The following is an 18,679-nucleotide window of genomic DNA, read 5'->3' as shown; positions in this document are numbered from 1 at the left end:
GCACCAGGAGGGGATCATTAGTCATCACAGCTGACCCATGGCTTCGTTTTTCTGGGCCTGGAGCTGAAACACAACGGAGGCCTAGATGTCATCCCTAGAGGTTAATTAATGCTTAAGGGGATGGTTGTGCAAGGACCCGAATGGGAGTCCCATGAGGCCACTCTTCAGCTCCTTGTTCCTTTTTCAAAGGGGTCTACGGCATGACTAGCAGCATGTCAGGGGAAGAAAGGTCAGGGGAGGGCCCGAGGCACATGACCAGCGATATGAAAGGTATGATATGAAAGGTAAGGGGGTCTAAACCTACGACCAGTGATATGCGAAGGAGGAAAGGTTACCCTGGGGACGAGGTCCTTGTTTTTCCAGTTTTGCCCGTTGCTAGGCACCTGGGGATTTCTGCCCTGGTGACCTTCTGACCTTTGTCATTGTCTAAAGGAGACTCCAGTTCATTATAAACCAACCAACCTAAATCCTCAGATTGCTATTTCAGGACTCTTTTTTTCCTGTACGCATGCTACTAAATATTTTGCAAGGAAATATTTGCAGTAAGCCAGTTGGTGGGCATTCCATGTAGGAGTTGTCTCACACTGTTGTTCGTCTCATATTCGCTGGAGGAAGGTGTGCAACCCGACATGTATCATGAGAGGCAGGGTATGTGGGGGGATATTTCGCAGTCAACGAGGCAAGTGTGGGTTGGAATTCCAGCAAATTGCTTAACCTTTCTGACCTCATCTGTAAGTTGGCACTATCCAGGAATATTTATCTCATTGAGTTGTTGTTAGAAGTAAATAAGATCATGCTGAGCACTTGCTGCTACATAATACTTTCCCAATAACTGATTATTATTATTATTATTAGCACACCTTCTCCATGGGCTGCTGGGAACATAGCATGAATGTTCTCTCTTGTCAGTCTGGCCATTACCAAGTCTGCTTAATATCACTTTCTCCAATAATAATCCATGGGAAAAAATACATACCTCATAGGTTATTATAGAGATGAAATGAGGTAAGAAGGTTAAAGGACTTGGCAGAAAACATATCATCAATAAATGGCAGCGGTGACTGTTTCTTTGGTAGGTATATATCTTTTGAGCACTTCTTGTGAACTATTCTAGTCCTGGGAATACAGCAGTGAGTGGAATCCAGGCCCTGCCCTTGTGAAATCTGCATGGTTACCATCATCATTGTTATTGCAATTTGGTCTGGGTTGCTATGCAGGAGAAATAGGCAGGCCTTGGGTGATGCCTCAGAAGGTACACTGATCATATTTCTACTTCACCTGGATAAGCAAGCTCACAGCCTTTGATCTTTTATCCTTCCTAGGAACAGACAGCAGAAACCTCTATCTTTAGAATTCAGGCTGTTCCAATGAGAGCCTATGGACTCTCTCCCTCCGCCTTTCCCATGGACCCTGTACAGGCCCCGGAAGTGTCGCACTGCACAGTCAAGGCTGCCTGTTCACAGCCCATGGCACTGAATTCTGCTCTCTCTGTATGGTTTTAAGTTAAACTGCCTGCAAACTTGGAAATTATTATTGATGGCCTCAACTGTTTACTAATGTGGCAGTGCCTGTGATTTGTGCTTTAACATTTGTTTGCAACCCCATTTACTTAGTAAGTGCTGTGCTAAAGTGCTCAGAGGGATTTCCAAGTGGCAGATGCTAGTAAACAGGTGTGCTGGATGGTTTCTCAGAAGATGGCAGTAGAGACACGTGTGCTAACTCTCGGTCAAAGGAACCTGGACCCTTTAGGCAGGGTTTCTCAGACTGGTCTGGTATTCAAAAACGGAATTTGTTGGTGCTCTTGGTTTTTTTTCTTCTTCTTCTTTTCATGTGAGCATTGCAGATTATCCCCCAAACAGGACATTTTGAGAACTCCGTTTGGAAAAGTGAACAAGATTATTTGTGGATAGGGTCTGCCTTCCCTTCACAACTGCTCAGTAAATGGTTGCTGATGAACTTCAGGTAGTCGATTGAAAGTGATTAACAAGAAGCGAAGTGTCTGTTCTTCCCTCACTGAGTTTTTGAGCATATTCGTAGTTTTTGAGCATATTCGTAGATTCATTAACAATGGAAAACATGACATAAGAAAAAACTTCCAAGAAGGGGATAGATGTAAAAGTTGATTTTATTTAATTACAGGTATTCCGATGCATGTCTTGGATTGTTTTGTAATCTCTCCAAGGGTTATTGGAGCAGAGCCCTACTGCCCTGCAGAGAGAAAACACCCTCTACAGTTCCTCTAGTTTTTCCCATGTCCTTGAGAAAATGTCTTTCATGCCACACAATTCACTGCCTGGCCCTTGGTGCCTTGTGTGAATTTTCTAAACAGTTTGATGGGGAACAAGGGAATCTGCAGGCACTTTGAAGTCCATGACATGGGTAGATCGACCAGCTTCAGCTCTACCATAAACCAAAAAAGGGGTTTTAAAAACATAACAAGCCCTCGCTGGTTTGACTCAGTGGTTAGAGCATCACCCTGTGGACTAATGGGTCCCTAGTTTGATTCTAGTCAAGGGCACGTACCTCAGTACCTCAGTTGCAGGCTCAATCTTCCACCCTGGTAGAGCCCATGCAGCCAGCAAGCAATTGATGTATCTCACACCGATGTTTCTCTCTCTTTGTCTCTCCCCCTCCCTTCCAGTCTCTCAAAAAAAAAAAAAAAAATCAATGGAAAAATATCCTCGGGTGAGGATTAAAAAAACACAAAACAACAGAACAAGAACATGCTATGATGAAGTGGAATGTGGGAGCTGAGAAGGGAATGTGGTGGAGACATATGGTTCTACTCTAGTAAATGGCTGAGTCTCTTTCAAGCACGTGCATTTGCACATTGTACTAAGACAGGCTGGTGAACCAGGACAAGCAGAATAGGGAAACTGAGACAGACAGTTAAATGGCCAAGCAGTTACAGACATCTAGTAAGTCACAAAATCCTATCTCCTATAGCCGAGGACACCTAAGAGTAAATAGTCTACACCAGGGGTGGGCAAACTTTTTGACTCGAGGGCCACAATGGGTTCTTAAACTGGACCGGAGGGCCGGAACAAAAGCATGGATGGAGTGTTTGTGTGAACTAATATAAATTCAAAGTAAACATCATTACATAAAAGGGTACGGTCTTTTTTTTTTTTTAGTTTTATTCATTTCAAATGGGCCGGATCCGGCCCGCGGGCCGTAGTTTGCCCACGGCTGGACTCTACACACTCTTCTCCAATCTGAGGGTAAATAGTTTAAATCATCCTACCTAGGGAGAGAGCAGAAATCCAATTAGTGTCATTTGCTAACCACACCTAAGGACAGATGTAATAGTTAAAGGAATAAATCTCATTTTGGCACATCAGCATAAAACTGATGAATATTCTCTTGAGATCCTCCCCTAAGACATCCCTTAAGTGCTGAGCCTTTAAAACCCCTCAAAGTAAAGGTCACAGAGAGCATTCTCCCACACAGCAGCACACCAGCACCTCCCCCTTCCCACTCTTGCCCCACAGGCATGAACCTCCTAAACTCTAAGGTAGTTGTTCTCAACCTTCTTGGCCCTTTAAATACAGTTCCTCACGTTGTGACCCAACCATAAAATTATTTTCGTTGCTACTTCATAACTGTAATGTTGCTACTGTTATGAATCATAATGTAAATATCTGATATACAGGATGGTCTTAGGCGACCCCTGTGAAAGGGTCGTTCGACTGCCAAAGGGGTTGTGACCCACAGGTTGAGAACCGCTGCTCTAAGGGACTCAACTCCTTCATGGAACAGAACTCTGGACAATGGCTTTGCTTCTAGCTTCATTGAAGCACCAGTTGCACATTTTACAGGACTGGTTTAAGGGACATAGGACTTTGAAAACCAAGAGATGTCCATAGGTCCGTGGTTGGCAAACCGCAGCTCGCGAACCACATGCGGCTCTTTGGCCTCTTGAGTGTGGCTCTTCCACAAAATACCACGTGTGGGCGCGCACGTACAGTGCGATTGAAACTTTGTGGCCCATGCGCAGAAGTTGGTATTTTGTGGAAGAGCCGGTATTTTGTGGAAGAGCCACACTCAAGGGGCCAAAGAGCCGCATGTGGCTTGCGAGCCGCGGTTTGCCGAGCCACAGTTTGCCGACCACTGCCATAGGTAATACATGTATGCATATAAGATCTTTGTTTAATCCCTTCCCACACCCACCCCCAGCCCCCTTCAGTCTGTTCCATTTCCATGCCTCTGATTCTGGTTTTGAACACTACATCCAGTAGTTTGCTTTCTTCCATTTCTTTCATTTGTGACACATTTCTTTGTCTCCACATTTTGGCTGCTTCCCTGTGTTTGTTTCTATGTATTGGGTAGACCTGCTATGTCTCCTTGAGTTGGTAGAGTGGCTTCGTGTAGTAGGTGTTCTAGAGGGCCCAGTGGCTCAGCCTCCCCAGTCACCTGTGCTGGGAGCTCTAGGTGCACCCTTTTGTGGGCTGTGAGCATAATCTTGTTGTAGTTGAGACTTGATTGCTGTTGGTGTCACTGCAAGGAATTGATTTCCAGCCCAATTGGCTGTGAGGACCAGCTGTGACTACAGTGGAAGAGCTGCTGTACAGGACTTGCTTCATTGGGGCTTTGGTGCTCACTGAGTCTGCCCGTTGAGTATGTCACTATGGATGTGTAGAGTTGTAATCTGGTATGGTCTGGAACTGACCACTGGGTACACTGGCTCTTGGGTCTCCAGGGAGGTGCAAAGTCAGCCACTGACTGAGGCCACCCAGCAGGAGCTACAGAGAGATCTTCAGATTCCTCCTCTCTGCATGGGGTTTGGAAGTGCCCAGATGAGGCCCAGCTATGAAGCAAGGCAGGCTGGTGCTGGTGCCAGGTCTTGGGCCTTTTATTGATAGGTTTGGGGATCCCTGACCTGAGAGGTTTTATCCTGAGCAAGGACAGGCCATTCATATGCAAAAGCCACTTCAGGCAGCTTGGATGGGGTAGTAAATGGGATGAGGCAGAGTCTTAGGAAATCACCAGGGTGGAGCAAACAGAAATGGCTGCCAGTCAGCCCTGCCACCTGGGAGCTCCCAGCATAGGAACAATGATCCCTGTGAGCACCTCTGTCTGGGAGAAAGCTGCCTTCGAGTTCCTGCCCTGATGCCAGACAATCCACTTCCTCCTCATATGTGTATGTGTTCCCCAAAGCCTTGCCCTGGTGCTGGAGCTCAGAGGAAACAGGACCTTGTAAGTTCAGTTCATGATGCCGGCCTTTTAAGAGGAACAGCTGGGTCTCCAGCAGCCTCTGTGTCACTGAGCCCCAATCCACACTCGTTTTACAGCCTGTAGTTCTTACTGCCCATAGGGACTTCTTTTTCCAGCCTGGGACCCAGGGTTGGGCATTGGTGTGGGGCTGGGATTCCTTGCTCCTCTGGGCAGCCTCTGCAGAGCTGATCTCCCTCCCAATTAAAAAAGTGGCCCAGGTGGATGCTGGACCAGCCTTTTCTGCACCTCCTACCAGTCTCAGTGTGCTTTCTTCTTTACTTCTCTAGTTGTAGGACTTCCATTCAGCTAGTTTCCAGTGGTTCTGGATGATGGTTGTTCTGTATATTAGTTGTAACTTTGATGTGGTTGTGGGAGGTGGAGAGTACAGGCATTTACCTATGCCATCTTTTGGGAAAAAGGAATTTCACCCACCCAATCCTCCAACAGTTGGGGAGCAAAACCCCCGAACCTGTCCCCAAAGCCCCCTTTTCTCTGACTTGTTAATGAGCCAAAGCAGTCCAGCCTAGGCTCATTTCTCATAGTCCCTCTCCTGTTGCCTCTTCTATCCTAGGCCCTTCCTTGTTTAACTGTCTCCAGCTTTAATAAATTATGGAACTTGTACTAAGTCCATAATTTGCAGGCCCAGCGTGAAATGTAAACATTGGGTCTTTTGTTCAAAAGTATTAAGAATTTCAGTATGGCAACAGCAGGGGATTATATCAAGTGCAGGATTATTCTGAGTAGGGCCCTTTGCAACTGCACAAGGTTTCACACCCATGAAGCCACCCGTGTGTTTCAGTGTGCGTTTGTGAGGGAGGGAGGGAGGGAGGGAGGGAGGGAGAGAGAGAGAGAGAGAGAGAGAGAGAGAGAGAGAGAGAGAGAGAGAGAGAGAGAGAGAGAGAAGAGAGAGGAAATTCTGTTTTCACTGCTTAGTTTCTTTAAAGCAGGGTTTCTCAACCTCAGCACTGTTGACATGTGGACCAGCTCATTCTTTGTTGTGGGGCTGACCTGTACATTATAGCATGTTTAGCTGCATCCTCTTTGTTGTCTGTGAAAAGTTAACATGGTGGTCATTGGGCAGGCTGAATTGCCATCTCAGACGGCGGATAAAGAAAAATTGAATTTATTTAAGGAAAGGTGATGAGGGATGGGATATACAAAGGGAAGGGCTACACAGCACTGAGCCAAGGGGACTTTGGGTTGATGATGGCAGCACTCAGGAGCTGGAGTTTCATCCTTATAGGCAGTTACTGGCCAGAAGCTCTTGTCAGTGGGTTTGGGGGCTGAGTTGGTGGGCTTGGAATGCGGATGGAATGCAGGTGTGTGACCTGGTGACTTCAGGACAGTTTCAGTTACTTATATGGTCTGATTCCTGGTGTCCAGAAAGTTATTTTTTTTCTGGTCGTTGTTCTGCTATGGCAGGAAGCTTACAAATGGCCATTAAGGATCGTATTGCCCTATTGTCCTAACAGTCTACCCACTATATGCCAAATGTTCCCTTGTGGGGCAAAGTTACTCCAGTTGAGAACAACTGCTTTAAGGTAAGGTTTTGCAACACTCACAAAGATAGTTTAATGGCTTATCTTTCTTCTTTCTTGTTTTTCCATTCTTTTCCTACACAGCATGAAGGAAAATATGAAATGCACTTTTAGACCTGTGCCTGGTGAGTGCAGAATACCAAACATTCAGCGGGGCTCATCAGGCTTTGGAGACTCATGCAGGGTTGAAGGCACACCCTGGTTCTGCATAAACGTAATTTGTCCTGGTTGCCTTGGGTGGATATATGTTTCAGTGTGTTTGTTCTCTGAGCCCTGAAATGTATCCTTTAATCTTTGACTCAGAAAACCCCTTAACTCTGGGAGGAGACACCAAAGGCATTCTCCTGACAGACAGGGAGAGGGCTGTTTGGATTGCTAATTTGTTTTCACTCCTTCCTTCTTTTTTTTTTTTCTTTCATGCCGATGTTTCTCTTTAGACTTGGAGTATGAATAATTCTGCATAGCCAGAGGGGAGAAGCAGGAGGCCTGCTTGTAGAGTTGTTTGTACTGTAATGAAATAGACAGTTTAAAAGCATAGTGAAGCCTGAGCAGTTGGAAAGGAAGGGCGGCCTAGAATGTACTTTAAAAATTACTCATAAACATGATATACTCTGGAAGCCCCTTGGAGGTCAAGGAAATAAATTGCCCGCTCACCTTAGGCACCGCCAAGCAGAACTGCCTCTCCTCCCCAGTGTCGAATCTCATGCAGTGTCCCACCACTCACTTAAATGCCCTTCAAGATAACTTTCTTAACTGTGTATCTCATCAACTGTCATCTTGAAAGCCAACTAAGCATTGACATTTTCTGGATTGTGAATAGTAATGAGACAGACCAGTAAGCCAGGTCAAGTGGAATAGGGAAACTGAGACAAATAGTTAAACAGCAGTGTGCAGCCATCTAGAAAACCTAGATGCCAAGCAGTTTGCAGCCATCTAGTAAATCCTATCATCCCTAAACCAAGGACACTCAAGAGTAAATGGTTTGCACTTCTCCTCCCCAACCAGAAGGTAAATAACTTAAATCACCCCACTCAGGGAGACAGACAGCAGGAATCCAATTAGTGCCATTTGCCAACCACACCCCAGGACAGATGAAGATAAGGAAATAAATCTCATTTTAGCACATCAGCATAAAACTGATGAATATTCTATTGAGATCCTCCCCTAAGACTACCCCTAAGGGCCCAGACTTTAAAACCCCTCAAAACCAAGGTCCCAGTGTGTGCTCTGTCTTCTGCTTCTCCTTCCCCCTAATGGCATGCATCTCCTAAACCAGTGGTCAGCAAACTCATTAGTCAACAGAGCCAAATATCAACAGTACTTCTTCAAAATAGACTAGTCCAGGCCGAAAACCGACTTCTGCGCATGGGCCACAGTTTCAATCACACTGTACGTGCGCCCGCACGTGGTATTTTGTGGAAGAGCCACACTGAAGGGGCCAAAGAGCCGCATGTGGCTCGAGAGCCGCAGTTTGCCGACCACGGTAAACTATAAGGGACCCCACTAGGCTTGCAACTAGGGCAGCAGCAGTTCATCCCAGGCAACCCCCTTGAACGTGTGCTCAAGGCCCCCTTTTTCTCTGACTTCTCCTTAGTGATCCTAAACAGCCCAGCCTATCCCCACCTAGTCCCTCTCCTGTTTTCCTAGGCCCTTCCTTGTTTCACTGTCCCCAGCTTTAATAAACATCTTCTAAAATTCACCTGAACTCATGTTGTGAAATTTTTTTCTACATGAAGTCAAGAACCCACACACTATTGGCTTACCCTAGGCAGACCTGCTCAGGGGCTGGTCCCCTTTCCAGTAACAGTAACTTGATAACTAACCGTTTGAAATATCTGATCTCTACTATTTTGTGTTCAGACAGGTTCTTCTGGTCCGGAGATGGTTGGGTTTGTTCAAATTTAAGGCCAAATAAGCCAAGGACGTTAGGTCTGAGTGCTGTACTGAGACTTAGCCGCAGGCTGGACATCTTCATGACAGTCATTCTGAAAATGTACAACTTTAACTGCTGTATGGCTGCATTGTGTTATAACTATCCATTGCTGTGGAGCTGATTCTCTCAAAACGGTGAGCTCTTTGAGGTCAATGAATCTCCAGCAAATAGAACAATGTCTAGTACACAGCAAATGTTCAATTAATGCTGCACGTAACTGGTTGAGAGTCCTGTAAAAAACAGGATGAAAGAGGAGAGTGCATCAATAGAAACCAACCTCATTAGTAGAAGACAAATTGGCAACATGCCTTTTCAATAGGAAGAAGAAGGAAGTACAGAGTGGAGTTTTAGGCCCTTCACTTCCACCTTCTTTGTTAGAGGAAATTTTGACAATTTGAACTAATATAGCTCACTGGAGTGTTGGTCTGATTGGTCATTGATACTAGCAATAGAAAGGTTTATTTTATTTTTTCTCCCATAGCTGTTATATGCTGAAGAAACAGAAGGATCAGAATATTCTCTCCTCCCTTCAGTTGGAACTGGATGGCTCAGAGCCTGTCATGGGGGTAAATGACTAAATAGATTGAGAAGACATTTAGGGGGTGTGTGGAAGAGAACAAGAATAGAGATCAGAGAGGAGGGGCTCTTTGATGCCCATCTGAGGTGAACCCAGTGATTCTTCAATGAGGAAAGTAAAGAACAAGGTTTACTCTTCCCTGGATTCCTTGTGTTAAAGGATACTTTTCAAAATAAAGGATAATCATGAATCTCAGATATCAAATTAATACATGTTAGAGATGTTATCAAAGTCATTAATTAACGAGGGAACCAATAAGATGTTACAAATGGTTCAAAGAATTCAAAGAACCAGCAATAACACAGCAATAAATTTATAAATATGCAAAATGCTCATTCCATAGCAAAGGAAGAAAGTCAATTATATTTTCAGGGAAAAATTTATTTGCATACCTATAATTTGCATTGCTGCCAGTTATCTACAATTTACAGAGTTGTAAGTAAAAAAACCTCAAAGTCAATAAAAGCACAAAGGCCTCATGGAGTCAAATGCCCTGGATGACATGTAGAAAATGCCTAGTTTTCCACTGAAGACAACTTTTAATCTTTATGGCTCACTTCAAGGCTTTTACAATTTTTCCTACAACTTATATATGTTTGATTGTCCAATAGTAACATTTTCTTTTGGGAAACAGAATGTACTTTCAGGAAAAGAAACAGATCCATAAATTCCTCTTCAAACAACTTTAACAAGCCAGGGTGAAACATTTGCAGGTAGCATTTCAGAAGAGTGGGGAAGGGCAGTTGTTTGACCATAGTGTGGGCATAGGCATAGCTACTCAGAGATGACAGTTACAGCCAAGCTTTAGACCAAGTATTATTAACCTATGTTTTATCTTATTTAGCCTATGCCCTACCTTGAACTACAACCTGTGGATACATGAAAGTCTTGAAAGGTTACAACTTGGAGATTCTTCAAGAGCAGAAACATAGCATCAGTCTTCTACAACTCTTGCAGTGCTAATGTGGGGTTGGCTCTTTCCTAGCTAGTAGGCCGGGAAGAAGTGTCATTAGAACAGCCTTTAATATGATTTTGAAGTTAGAAAGGACGTGTATACAGGGAAGGGAGAGAAGAGGACCTTCTAAATGAATGGAATACTATGAGAGCAGGGTGCTAAAAACCTATACAGTAGTGGTGTTCTGAGAGCATGCTTTTCTCCCCTATTCATCAGAGTGTTCTCACAAAGATGGGGGGAAATACAACATCTGAAAAATCAGTTCTGTTTTTTTTGTTGATCTCATAGCTCAGACCAAAGGAGAACATTCAAAGTTTAGTGGTAAAAATAGGGAAAAAAATCTATCCTTTTAAAAGATGGAGACATAGATATTGGCTGACAAAATCAATGTGCCTGAAATGGCCTGGTATTTCTGAGTCATGGGATCGTGGATCCCATTAGTAGTCATGCACAAAATCAACCTCCAGACTTGAGGTGACCCTTGAGAATTTACCTTTTTAGGAGGAATTTTGCACCATCCATCACGTTGAATCATAAAGTTCTGTCTGCTTACTCATTTTTCCCTCTTCTTCCTCCAATGGGCAAACATTGGTCAAGAGCTTTTATTCTCTCCCTGCACTTGAAGTTTTGAAAGTCTGTTATGAATGATGGTAGTTAACTTCAGGTCTTAGTGCCATAGGACTTGAGCAAGTTAGTTTTAAGAAAAAGAAGGAAGAAGACCATTTAAAACCATTAAAGCTCTTTTAACACAAAGTGTGGCTAAATTATATCTGTGCATTAATGATAGTTTAAAAACCAGACATAATTTGTGCTTATAATTAATTTTCATAATTTTAGCTTTAATTCAGAATAGCTGGGGGTTTTGGATTAACTTAGGATGTTTCTCTTGCTGTTAATTTAAAATATGAAAATAAAACTATAGACTCAATCTCGTTTTTTGAGTAAACATACAGACAAAAATATGTTTGTGAAACTTGAGGGCATTTGAGGATTTTTCTTTTCTCATGTGAATAGTTAGGAAAATAACCAGGTTAAGTCAGAATGAAGAATTCCTTCTTACTGCATTGTGTTTATAGCACGTCCAATATTTCAAAAAGAAGTTGGCTCTGCATCATGATAAAAATAGGTCATCTGCCCTGACTGGTTTGGCTCAGTGGATAGAGCATTAGCTTGTGGACTGGAGGGTCCCTGGTTCGATTCCAGTCAAGGGCATGTACCTTGATTGCGGGCACATCCCCAGTTGGGGGTGTGCAGGAGGTGGCTGATCGATGTTTCTCTCTCATCGATGTTTCTAACTCTCTAACCACCTCCCTTCCTCTCTGTAAAAAAATCAATAAAATATATTTAAAAAAATAGGTCATCTGTGAATTAATAGAACATTACACCCCAAATTCTCAGCTGAATTAAATAAATAACCCAGTCTGGGCCCATGGTAGATACAAATGTGTAGTTTAGGTCTCCTAAGTTACTGAGAATGATTACTGGAAAAGGGGAAAAGGGCAGAGTTCGACATTTAGAGTAATTTATAAGTCCTTGTTTCATGGAAAAATCAGGCTAAAATCACTTTAGGTTTTACATGCATCATGTTCTCTTTCAAACTGCATGGGGATTCAGGAATAGTCAGTACTGCATATTAGATGCGTAAAGATATAAATTCACATTGCGTGCTTGGACTTGACACCTCTCACAGGTGTCTTGATAGCACAATGAACAAGATTGAGGAGGGCATATGAGGCGGTTTTCTATCCCTGACCAATGCCAGAAGCTGAAGTGAGAAGGGGAAGTGGATTGTTGAAAGCGTCTTAGCATTCTAGAATTGTTTGGCGCCCAGAGAAAGTGCGAATTATGGTTTCTGAGAATTACACATGTGGATTTACCACACCTACAGGAAAGTTGGCGAAAGGGAGACTAGTGAGAAAAGCAGAGACATGGAGAAGGGCCGCGATGCCTCAGTGCTTGCTCATTCGCAGGCTACCTGGCAATGGCCAGGTCCTCGGCTGTCAGTGCTTCTCAAGTCCTCTGCTGCTTGTAAAGGAGATTAAGAGCTATAGTGTTCCCCTGGGGGGGTGGAAGCATTAACTTTTGCTTGAACTGATAGAACTTTAAGGCTGAATATCCCCCTGGATGGCTGTTCCAGAAGAGCCAAAGTATCAATCTGCTGCTGTTATTCTTATTATTAAAAATTTATTTCCACTTGACAACAGTGGCTGCTGTAAAACCACCTCTCCAATAACAGTTGTTATGAGGGCCAGAGCAGCCTGAAGTTCCTGGATGCCTGCTAACGGCTGTCTTGTGGGTGCTTCCTACATGGCTGGGGGATCATGGTCTCTGGAATCAACCCTTTCCTTCTCTCCTGGGGTGTGAGGTTGACTGTTGGGAGGTGGGGCGGGAGGGGGGGGGGCGGAGGGGGGGGGGAGGGGAGACTCCTGAGGGAAGAGAGCAATATTACTTTAAGACAGAAATGGAAGGTCTGAAGGTGGTACCAAAAACTTGCAATTGATATTGGGAATAGAGAGCTTAAGGGGATAGTTGAAATGATGGAGTAGTAATGATTTAGGTTATTGACTGAAGTTGCCGTAGAAGGAACAGACTAGAGCCAGGGGTGGGCAAACTTTTTGACTCGAGGGCCACAATGGGTTCTTAAACTGGACCAGAGGGCCGGAACAAAAGCATGGATGGAGTGTTTGTGTGAACTAATATAAATTCAAAGTAAACATCATTACATAAAAGGGTACGGTCTTTTTTTTTTTTTTTTAGTTTTATTCATTTCAAACGGGCGGGATCCAGCCCGCGGGCCGTAGTTTGCCCACGGCTGGTAGACTGTGGTTGGTGAGTGTTATTACTCACGTTCTGAGACCCAGGACCTGTAGGACAGAACACTATTTCAAGAAACAGTGAGATTGTTCCTGGAAACCTCTCCCAGGTACAGCTGTGACCACTGTGTGACCTAAGAGGTGGGAATATGAACTAATGAGACAGGGACCTTGTGTACGGATTAAGTAGTTTTTGCCTTCTTTATAATAACGCTTCATTTAAAGTTCTGAAAACAGTGAAACCCAAAACCAGTGAAAGCAACATAAAAACTCTTCCATCCCAGATCTGTGGCTGAAACATCTCAATTCAGAGTTGGCCTCTCAAATCTTACAGCAACTCTTCACACTTAACTGGGGAGGGTGGGGGGGGGGAGCGAATGCTAAATTATAGCAATTATTTACACATAATTGGGAAAAAAGATGTTCAAATTAACACAAGCTTTAAAAAATTGTTAACAATTTCATATTTACACCAGACAAGATTTTATGTTAGTACATAAAAATGTAGAGGGAAAGTAAGTTTTCTTTCCACTCCCAGCCCTCAGGCCCTAATTCCTCTCCTATATAATAAAAGACTAATATGCAAATTATACCCTTGACCTGGAGTTCAACCAGGGGGTGGGGCCCGCTGGCCAACTGCCTGTGGTCCCTCCCTCCAGCTGGCCACGCCCCTAATCACTCCCCCCCCCAATCAGGGGCAGGGCTGGCTGGCCAACTACCAGCAGTCCCCCCTTGCCCCGCCCTGCCGGACCCCATCCGTGCACAAATTTGTGCACCAGGCCTCTAGTCTGGTATAAAATGCCAGAGACATCTTTTTAAGCCCAAATGTGTATGTATGTATTTATTTGCCTAAAAGTGTGTGTATGTGTGTGTGTGTGTGTCCCACCTTCATAAGTATTAGCATTACACATATTGTTCTGCATTTTGCTTTCTTTATATCTTATCTTGGAGATCATTGCATATGATATTGAGCTGCCTCACTTTTTAAATGCTTCAATGAATATTACAACAAACATTTCCTTGAGCATAGACATGAGTAAACCTGTGGGATTAGTTCTAAAGGAATGGAATTGTGGGGTCAGAGTATATATATTTTTAAAAATGTCTATATTTTTGTTGATTTCAGAGAGGAAGGGAGGGGAGAGAGAGAGATAGAAACACCAATGATGAGAGAGAATCATTGATCAGCTACCTCCTGCACACCCCTCACTGGGGATGGAACTCACAACCCAGGCATGTGTCCTGATCAGGAATCAAACTGCAACCTCCTGGTTCATAGGTCAACACTCAACCACTGAGCCATGCCGGCCAGGCTGTATTTTTTATTTTGAGAAATATTGATGTCTTTCTCCAAAAAAAAAAAAGTGTTTCCAATTTACACTCACACCAGCAATGCATTGAAGTGGTTTTTCCTTATTTTTCTGCTAACACAGGTAGCTCAGGTTTTTGACAGAGCTAACAATTTATTCTTTCTGTCTCCTCTATCTATGGAAAGTGGGGCTTCTATGTCATATTAGCCAACTTTCAAAAAAGAAACTGTTGTTTCCTAAATAACATGGCTCTTCTTCTTCTGTTCTCTGAAGTTATGGGAGCTTTGGTATTTAGTGCAGCACATACCATTTAGGAGAAAGAGTTTGAGTTCTATTTCTTATTTGATTCTTACTTGATTGCATGCATGCCCTAAAGCCCACTACTGAAAACAAGAGGACATAGTTCTTGCTTCGAGGTCGCTCAAATTGTTCAACAAAGAGAAAACAAAAGACCTGGAAAAATATTTAGTATGGTACTTCAAAAAATTCATGAAGAAAAAAGCATATCTGAGGATATATCTCCTTTTGGCATACAGATCAGCAAATGCTTATTTGCTTGAGGTCCGGATGGGAATCAGAATGTAGTAAAACTAAAGGAAAAGACCAGTAGTGCATTAAAGCTGTCCTTTTGGTGGGCATTCAAGGGAGTGAGCAGCAGATAGGGATTGAGCAATGGGAAGAGTGTAGTTGGCTTTTTTAGAAATTTGGCTGAGAGAGCAAAGGAAAGGAAGGAGGTTATCCATGAAGAGGAAAAAATATAAGATGCAGGGAAGACTGGTCCTGGAGGAGTCCGGACCTGCTGCGCTTCCATGCATGGATGGAAAGGAGAGAGAACACTTCTTGCAAAGAGGAGAGTAAGCACAGTGACTCTTGAACAACGTGGGGTAGAAGGCTGGGACACCCACCAAACTGAATATCCGCCTACAACTTTTGACTCTATAGTTGGCCTTTCTTATGCCTGCATTCAACCAGCTATGGGTGGGAAACAGTATTTTAAGTCAGCCATTGGGAATCTGTGGTTGAGAATGTGAAAATACTGGTTTTGGTCTGTGCTTGGTTGAATCTGCGGATGTGAAGTCACAGATAGGTAGGGCTGACTATTGAAAAAAAAAATTCATGTATAAGTGAATAGTGCAGTTTAGACCTGTGTTCTTCAATGGTCAACTGTTATTAGTGATGGCAATTGAGATAGCGGAGAACATAGAGAAGAGAAGTTGAAGGAGTTCATTTGACATAGAGCATGCGGGACTTGGAGAAGACTTGGGTGTGAACCCTGAGTAACCACTGCAAGGTCTGTGACCTCTCCCTGTTGGGCTTTCCTGCTTGCAAAATGGGGGCATTCTGCTTATCTTATAGTTTTGGGGATCAAATGACGTAGTGCATGTGAAAGTGTCTAACGCTTTTTAATATATTCCTGCAATAAAGGGATGATTGAAGGAAAATCCCAAGCAACTAAATAAATACAGTTATTTACAGTCAACCAGGACCATTAAAAAAGTGATCTTTTCTGGCCAGACAGGCAATGGAGGTGGCTTAGGAAAACTACCGGCAGAACCCACTAGAAGCATGGAGGTGTGTTGGACAGACAGTATGTTGTGTGAAAATCCCCTTTCAGGAAAGAATGTAAGTTTGTTCTCTTGGCTCATTTTCCACTTGTACTAAACCATGAAGGTCCACAGATTATTATTTTTTTTTTAGGTCAACAACTTTTATTATCCTTCGCATATTTAATAGAACAGAGAATATAGCGAATGGGTCAGGGTGGAATAAAAAAAAAAATGCAGGTTTGAACATGTTGCTCTATTACATTGGGGAGCAGGCTCCCCTGACATCATGCACAGCAACTGCACTTGTCCGATGCTCCTTTGCAGACGCAGTGCTGGGCACACTGGGCACAGCCCCTGGGGCAGCAGGAGCAGCAGCTCCTCTTGCAGGAGGTGTATTTGCAGTCTTTGCATTTATAGGAGCTGCCACAGGTGCAGGAGCCACCAGTGGAGCAAGAGTGGTGGGGGTCCATTTCAAGCTGAGCTGGAGCAGGAGGTCCAAAGCAAGAGGAGAAGAAGCACTCAACGCTGGTGCAGCATGAGGTCAAGGTCCACAGGTTATTAAATACAAAAGGTGTGATGGGCAGCGCCTGGGATATCAGTGTATTGGTGCAGTTGCAACATGTTTTGAGTAATTTCCTCAATAAGCTCTGGTCTTCAAAATATGAGCTGTGTTGTTTCAGGAAGAGAGTTGCTTTCTTTTCATGTTAGGAGGCTGTGGTTTGGCCGACAGAGGCACAGAGACAAGCCATGAAGGATTTAGGAGACATTTCCTCTATTTATCTTGCCCCTCCTTTCACAAGGATCGGCTGTCTGGTGAAGTTCTCTGTCATACTGAGATGTGTTCTCCAAGGTGAGAGTGGGCACAGGGCTCAAAAGAAATCCTTGGTGCCTGCCCGGCATGGCTCAGTGGTTGAGCTAGAGCTAGACCCAGGAACCAAGAGATCACTGGTTTGATTCCCTGTCAAGGCACATGCCCGGGTTGTGGGCTTGATCCACAGTGGGTATTGTGCAGGAGGCAAATAATTCATGATGTTTCTCTATCATCGGTGTTCCTATCTCTCTATCCCTCTTCCTTCCTCTCTCTCTCAAAATCAATAAAACATATTAAAAAAAGAAAAGAAAAATGTTTGATAATGAAGGATTGTTGGAATCAGAAAGGAGACTCCCCCAAAAGCCTCTGTGATATCAGGGTTTCACTAATTTATTACAGATTACTGTTCATGTGAGGATATCAAAACACTCCACCAAAATTACATTACTTATTCTCATTTCATATTGATAATGAGTGGAGCAGGATGGAACAGAGATCAGATCCTTGTCCACACTCACGGCTCAGTCTAGGGAACACGCTACTCCCAGTGGGAGGACTTGGGGAATTTTTAAGTTGTAGGAGCTCCTGAAGAAGAAAAATAAACCCAAACTTTCCTCATTGAGGTTTGTATTCATATCCATCTTTCCAGATGGCCACAGCTCCAAACTGGCTGAAAATGCGAGAATGCAACCTTCACCCCTGTCTGCTACCTTAAAAAAAAAGTCATGGCCATTGATTGAGAGTAATGAAGCCCAGCTGCCATGCCTTCCTCGCCATCAGCTCTTGTGGGGGAAATGGGGCTATAAACCCACACCCCTCTTGAGGCAATGAGGGAAGAAAATGTCTGGGCCTTCGCTTGACACCTGGACCTCACCGTGGTGCAAAGTAAAACTCATCAACTCAGGTGGCCAAGAAAAGCAGATGTTTCGCACAGCCGAGTGTGAAGTGTGGGGGAAATGGCTTTATGGGCCTTTGGCTGAGATGCTCACATGTGAATGTTATATACAGGAAGTCATCAGGTAGTGGAATAACATAAACAGACCTTACTTCATGAAGTAATTTATTTTGAATTGGCAGGAGCAGCAACAACTTCTATAGCACAAAGGAACAAAAGGATCTACTTTTTATTCGAAAGATGTTTCAACCAGCAAGGGCTGCTTGTAATGAAAAAACAGGGGCACCGTTTCCTTAATTTTAAACATTGATTCATTATCAGAGGGGATGATGTTGACTCCTGGAAGTGCTATTTCCCAAAGCACTTGTGAAGGTAGGAATTCTCTAGTCTCTGCCACCACCTGTGAGAGAAGTAGGGATTATTATCCACAGTCAACATGTGGGGAAACTGAGGCTTAACACTGGTCAGAAAAGGTGGTCACAGAGCAAGTAAGTAGTGGGAAAGGAATTGAAGTGAAGTCTTCTTCTCTAAGTCTAGAGTTCTTTCCACTCAGTTGGTGTTTCTTAAAGTGTGGTATGTGCCACAGATGGTGCATGAGGTGATTTTAGGTGGTATATTAATTAAAATTAAAATATTTTAACAGTTAGGTTATTTAAATCTATATTAAAAAGATGGAGTAGCATAGTGGTTAATTCAGGTTATACTTGAGTTCTGGAGCCATCCTACCTGGATTTCTTACCCAGTTCTACTGCTCACTGTGTGAGTCCTTCCTCATCATTCAATGAGCTAATATTTGTAAAGTACTTAGAGAAGGGCCTGATGTACCCTAAGAGTTCTGCAAGTGTTTCTCAAGGAAATAATAAAAAATAGCACATTAAATTTATTATTACAAGGGTAATTTGAATTTGGAGAGGGTAAATAGGAACTTATGTTTGAAAAGGAGGGGAATAAATTTGAAATCAAATAGGTAACTAATATTATAGGTAGGGGTCATATACGAGTAACATGACTGGCACTTGGGCAGCCCTAGTCTATACCAGGAAGGACAGCAACAGAAAGAATTTTGAGCCCAATGGGCAGAGATGG

The 18,679-nt window shown here is 43.5% G+C and overlaps 1 protein-coding gene across 1 annotated transcript; it reads right to left on the bottom strand.

Annotated features, from left to right (window-relative positions):
* Window positions 1-16,171: 16,171 nt before the first annotated feature.
* On the bottom strand, window positions 16,172-16,357 carry LOC118662021 (metallothionein-1L-like). The gene has a single exon (XM_036320636.1). The coding sequence runs from the start codon at window positions 16,355-16,357 to the stop codon at window positions 16,172-16,174; it is 186 nt and encodes a 61-aa protein (XP_036176529.1).
* Window positions 16,358-18,679: the final 2,322 nt, after the last annotated feature.

The sequence above is a fragment of the Myotis myotis genome, unplaced genomic scaffold, assembly GCF_014108235.1.
Source record: "Myotis myotis isolate mMyoMyo1 unplaced genomic scaffold, mMyoMyo1.p scaffold_m19_p_8, whole genome shotgun sequence".
NCBI classification, from domain to species: Eukaryota; Metazoa; Chordata; class Mammalia; order Chiroptera; family Vespertilionidae; genus Myotis; species Myotis myotis.
The sequence above is the reverse complement of the archived record's forward strand: the minus strand, read 5'-3'. Positions and strand labels throughout refer to the sequence as shown.

Coding starts and splice junctions, on each gene's coding strand:
- LOC118662021 (XM_036320636.1), bottom strand. CDS start 16,357: ATGGACCCCCACCACTCTTGCTCCACTGGTGGCTCCTGCACCTGTGGC.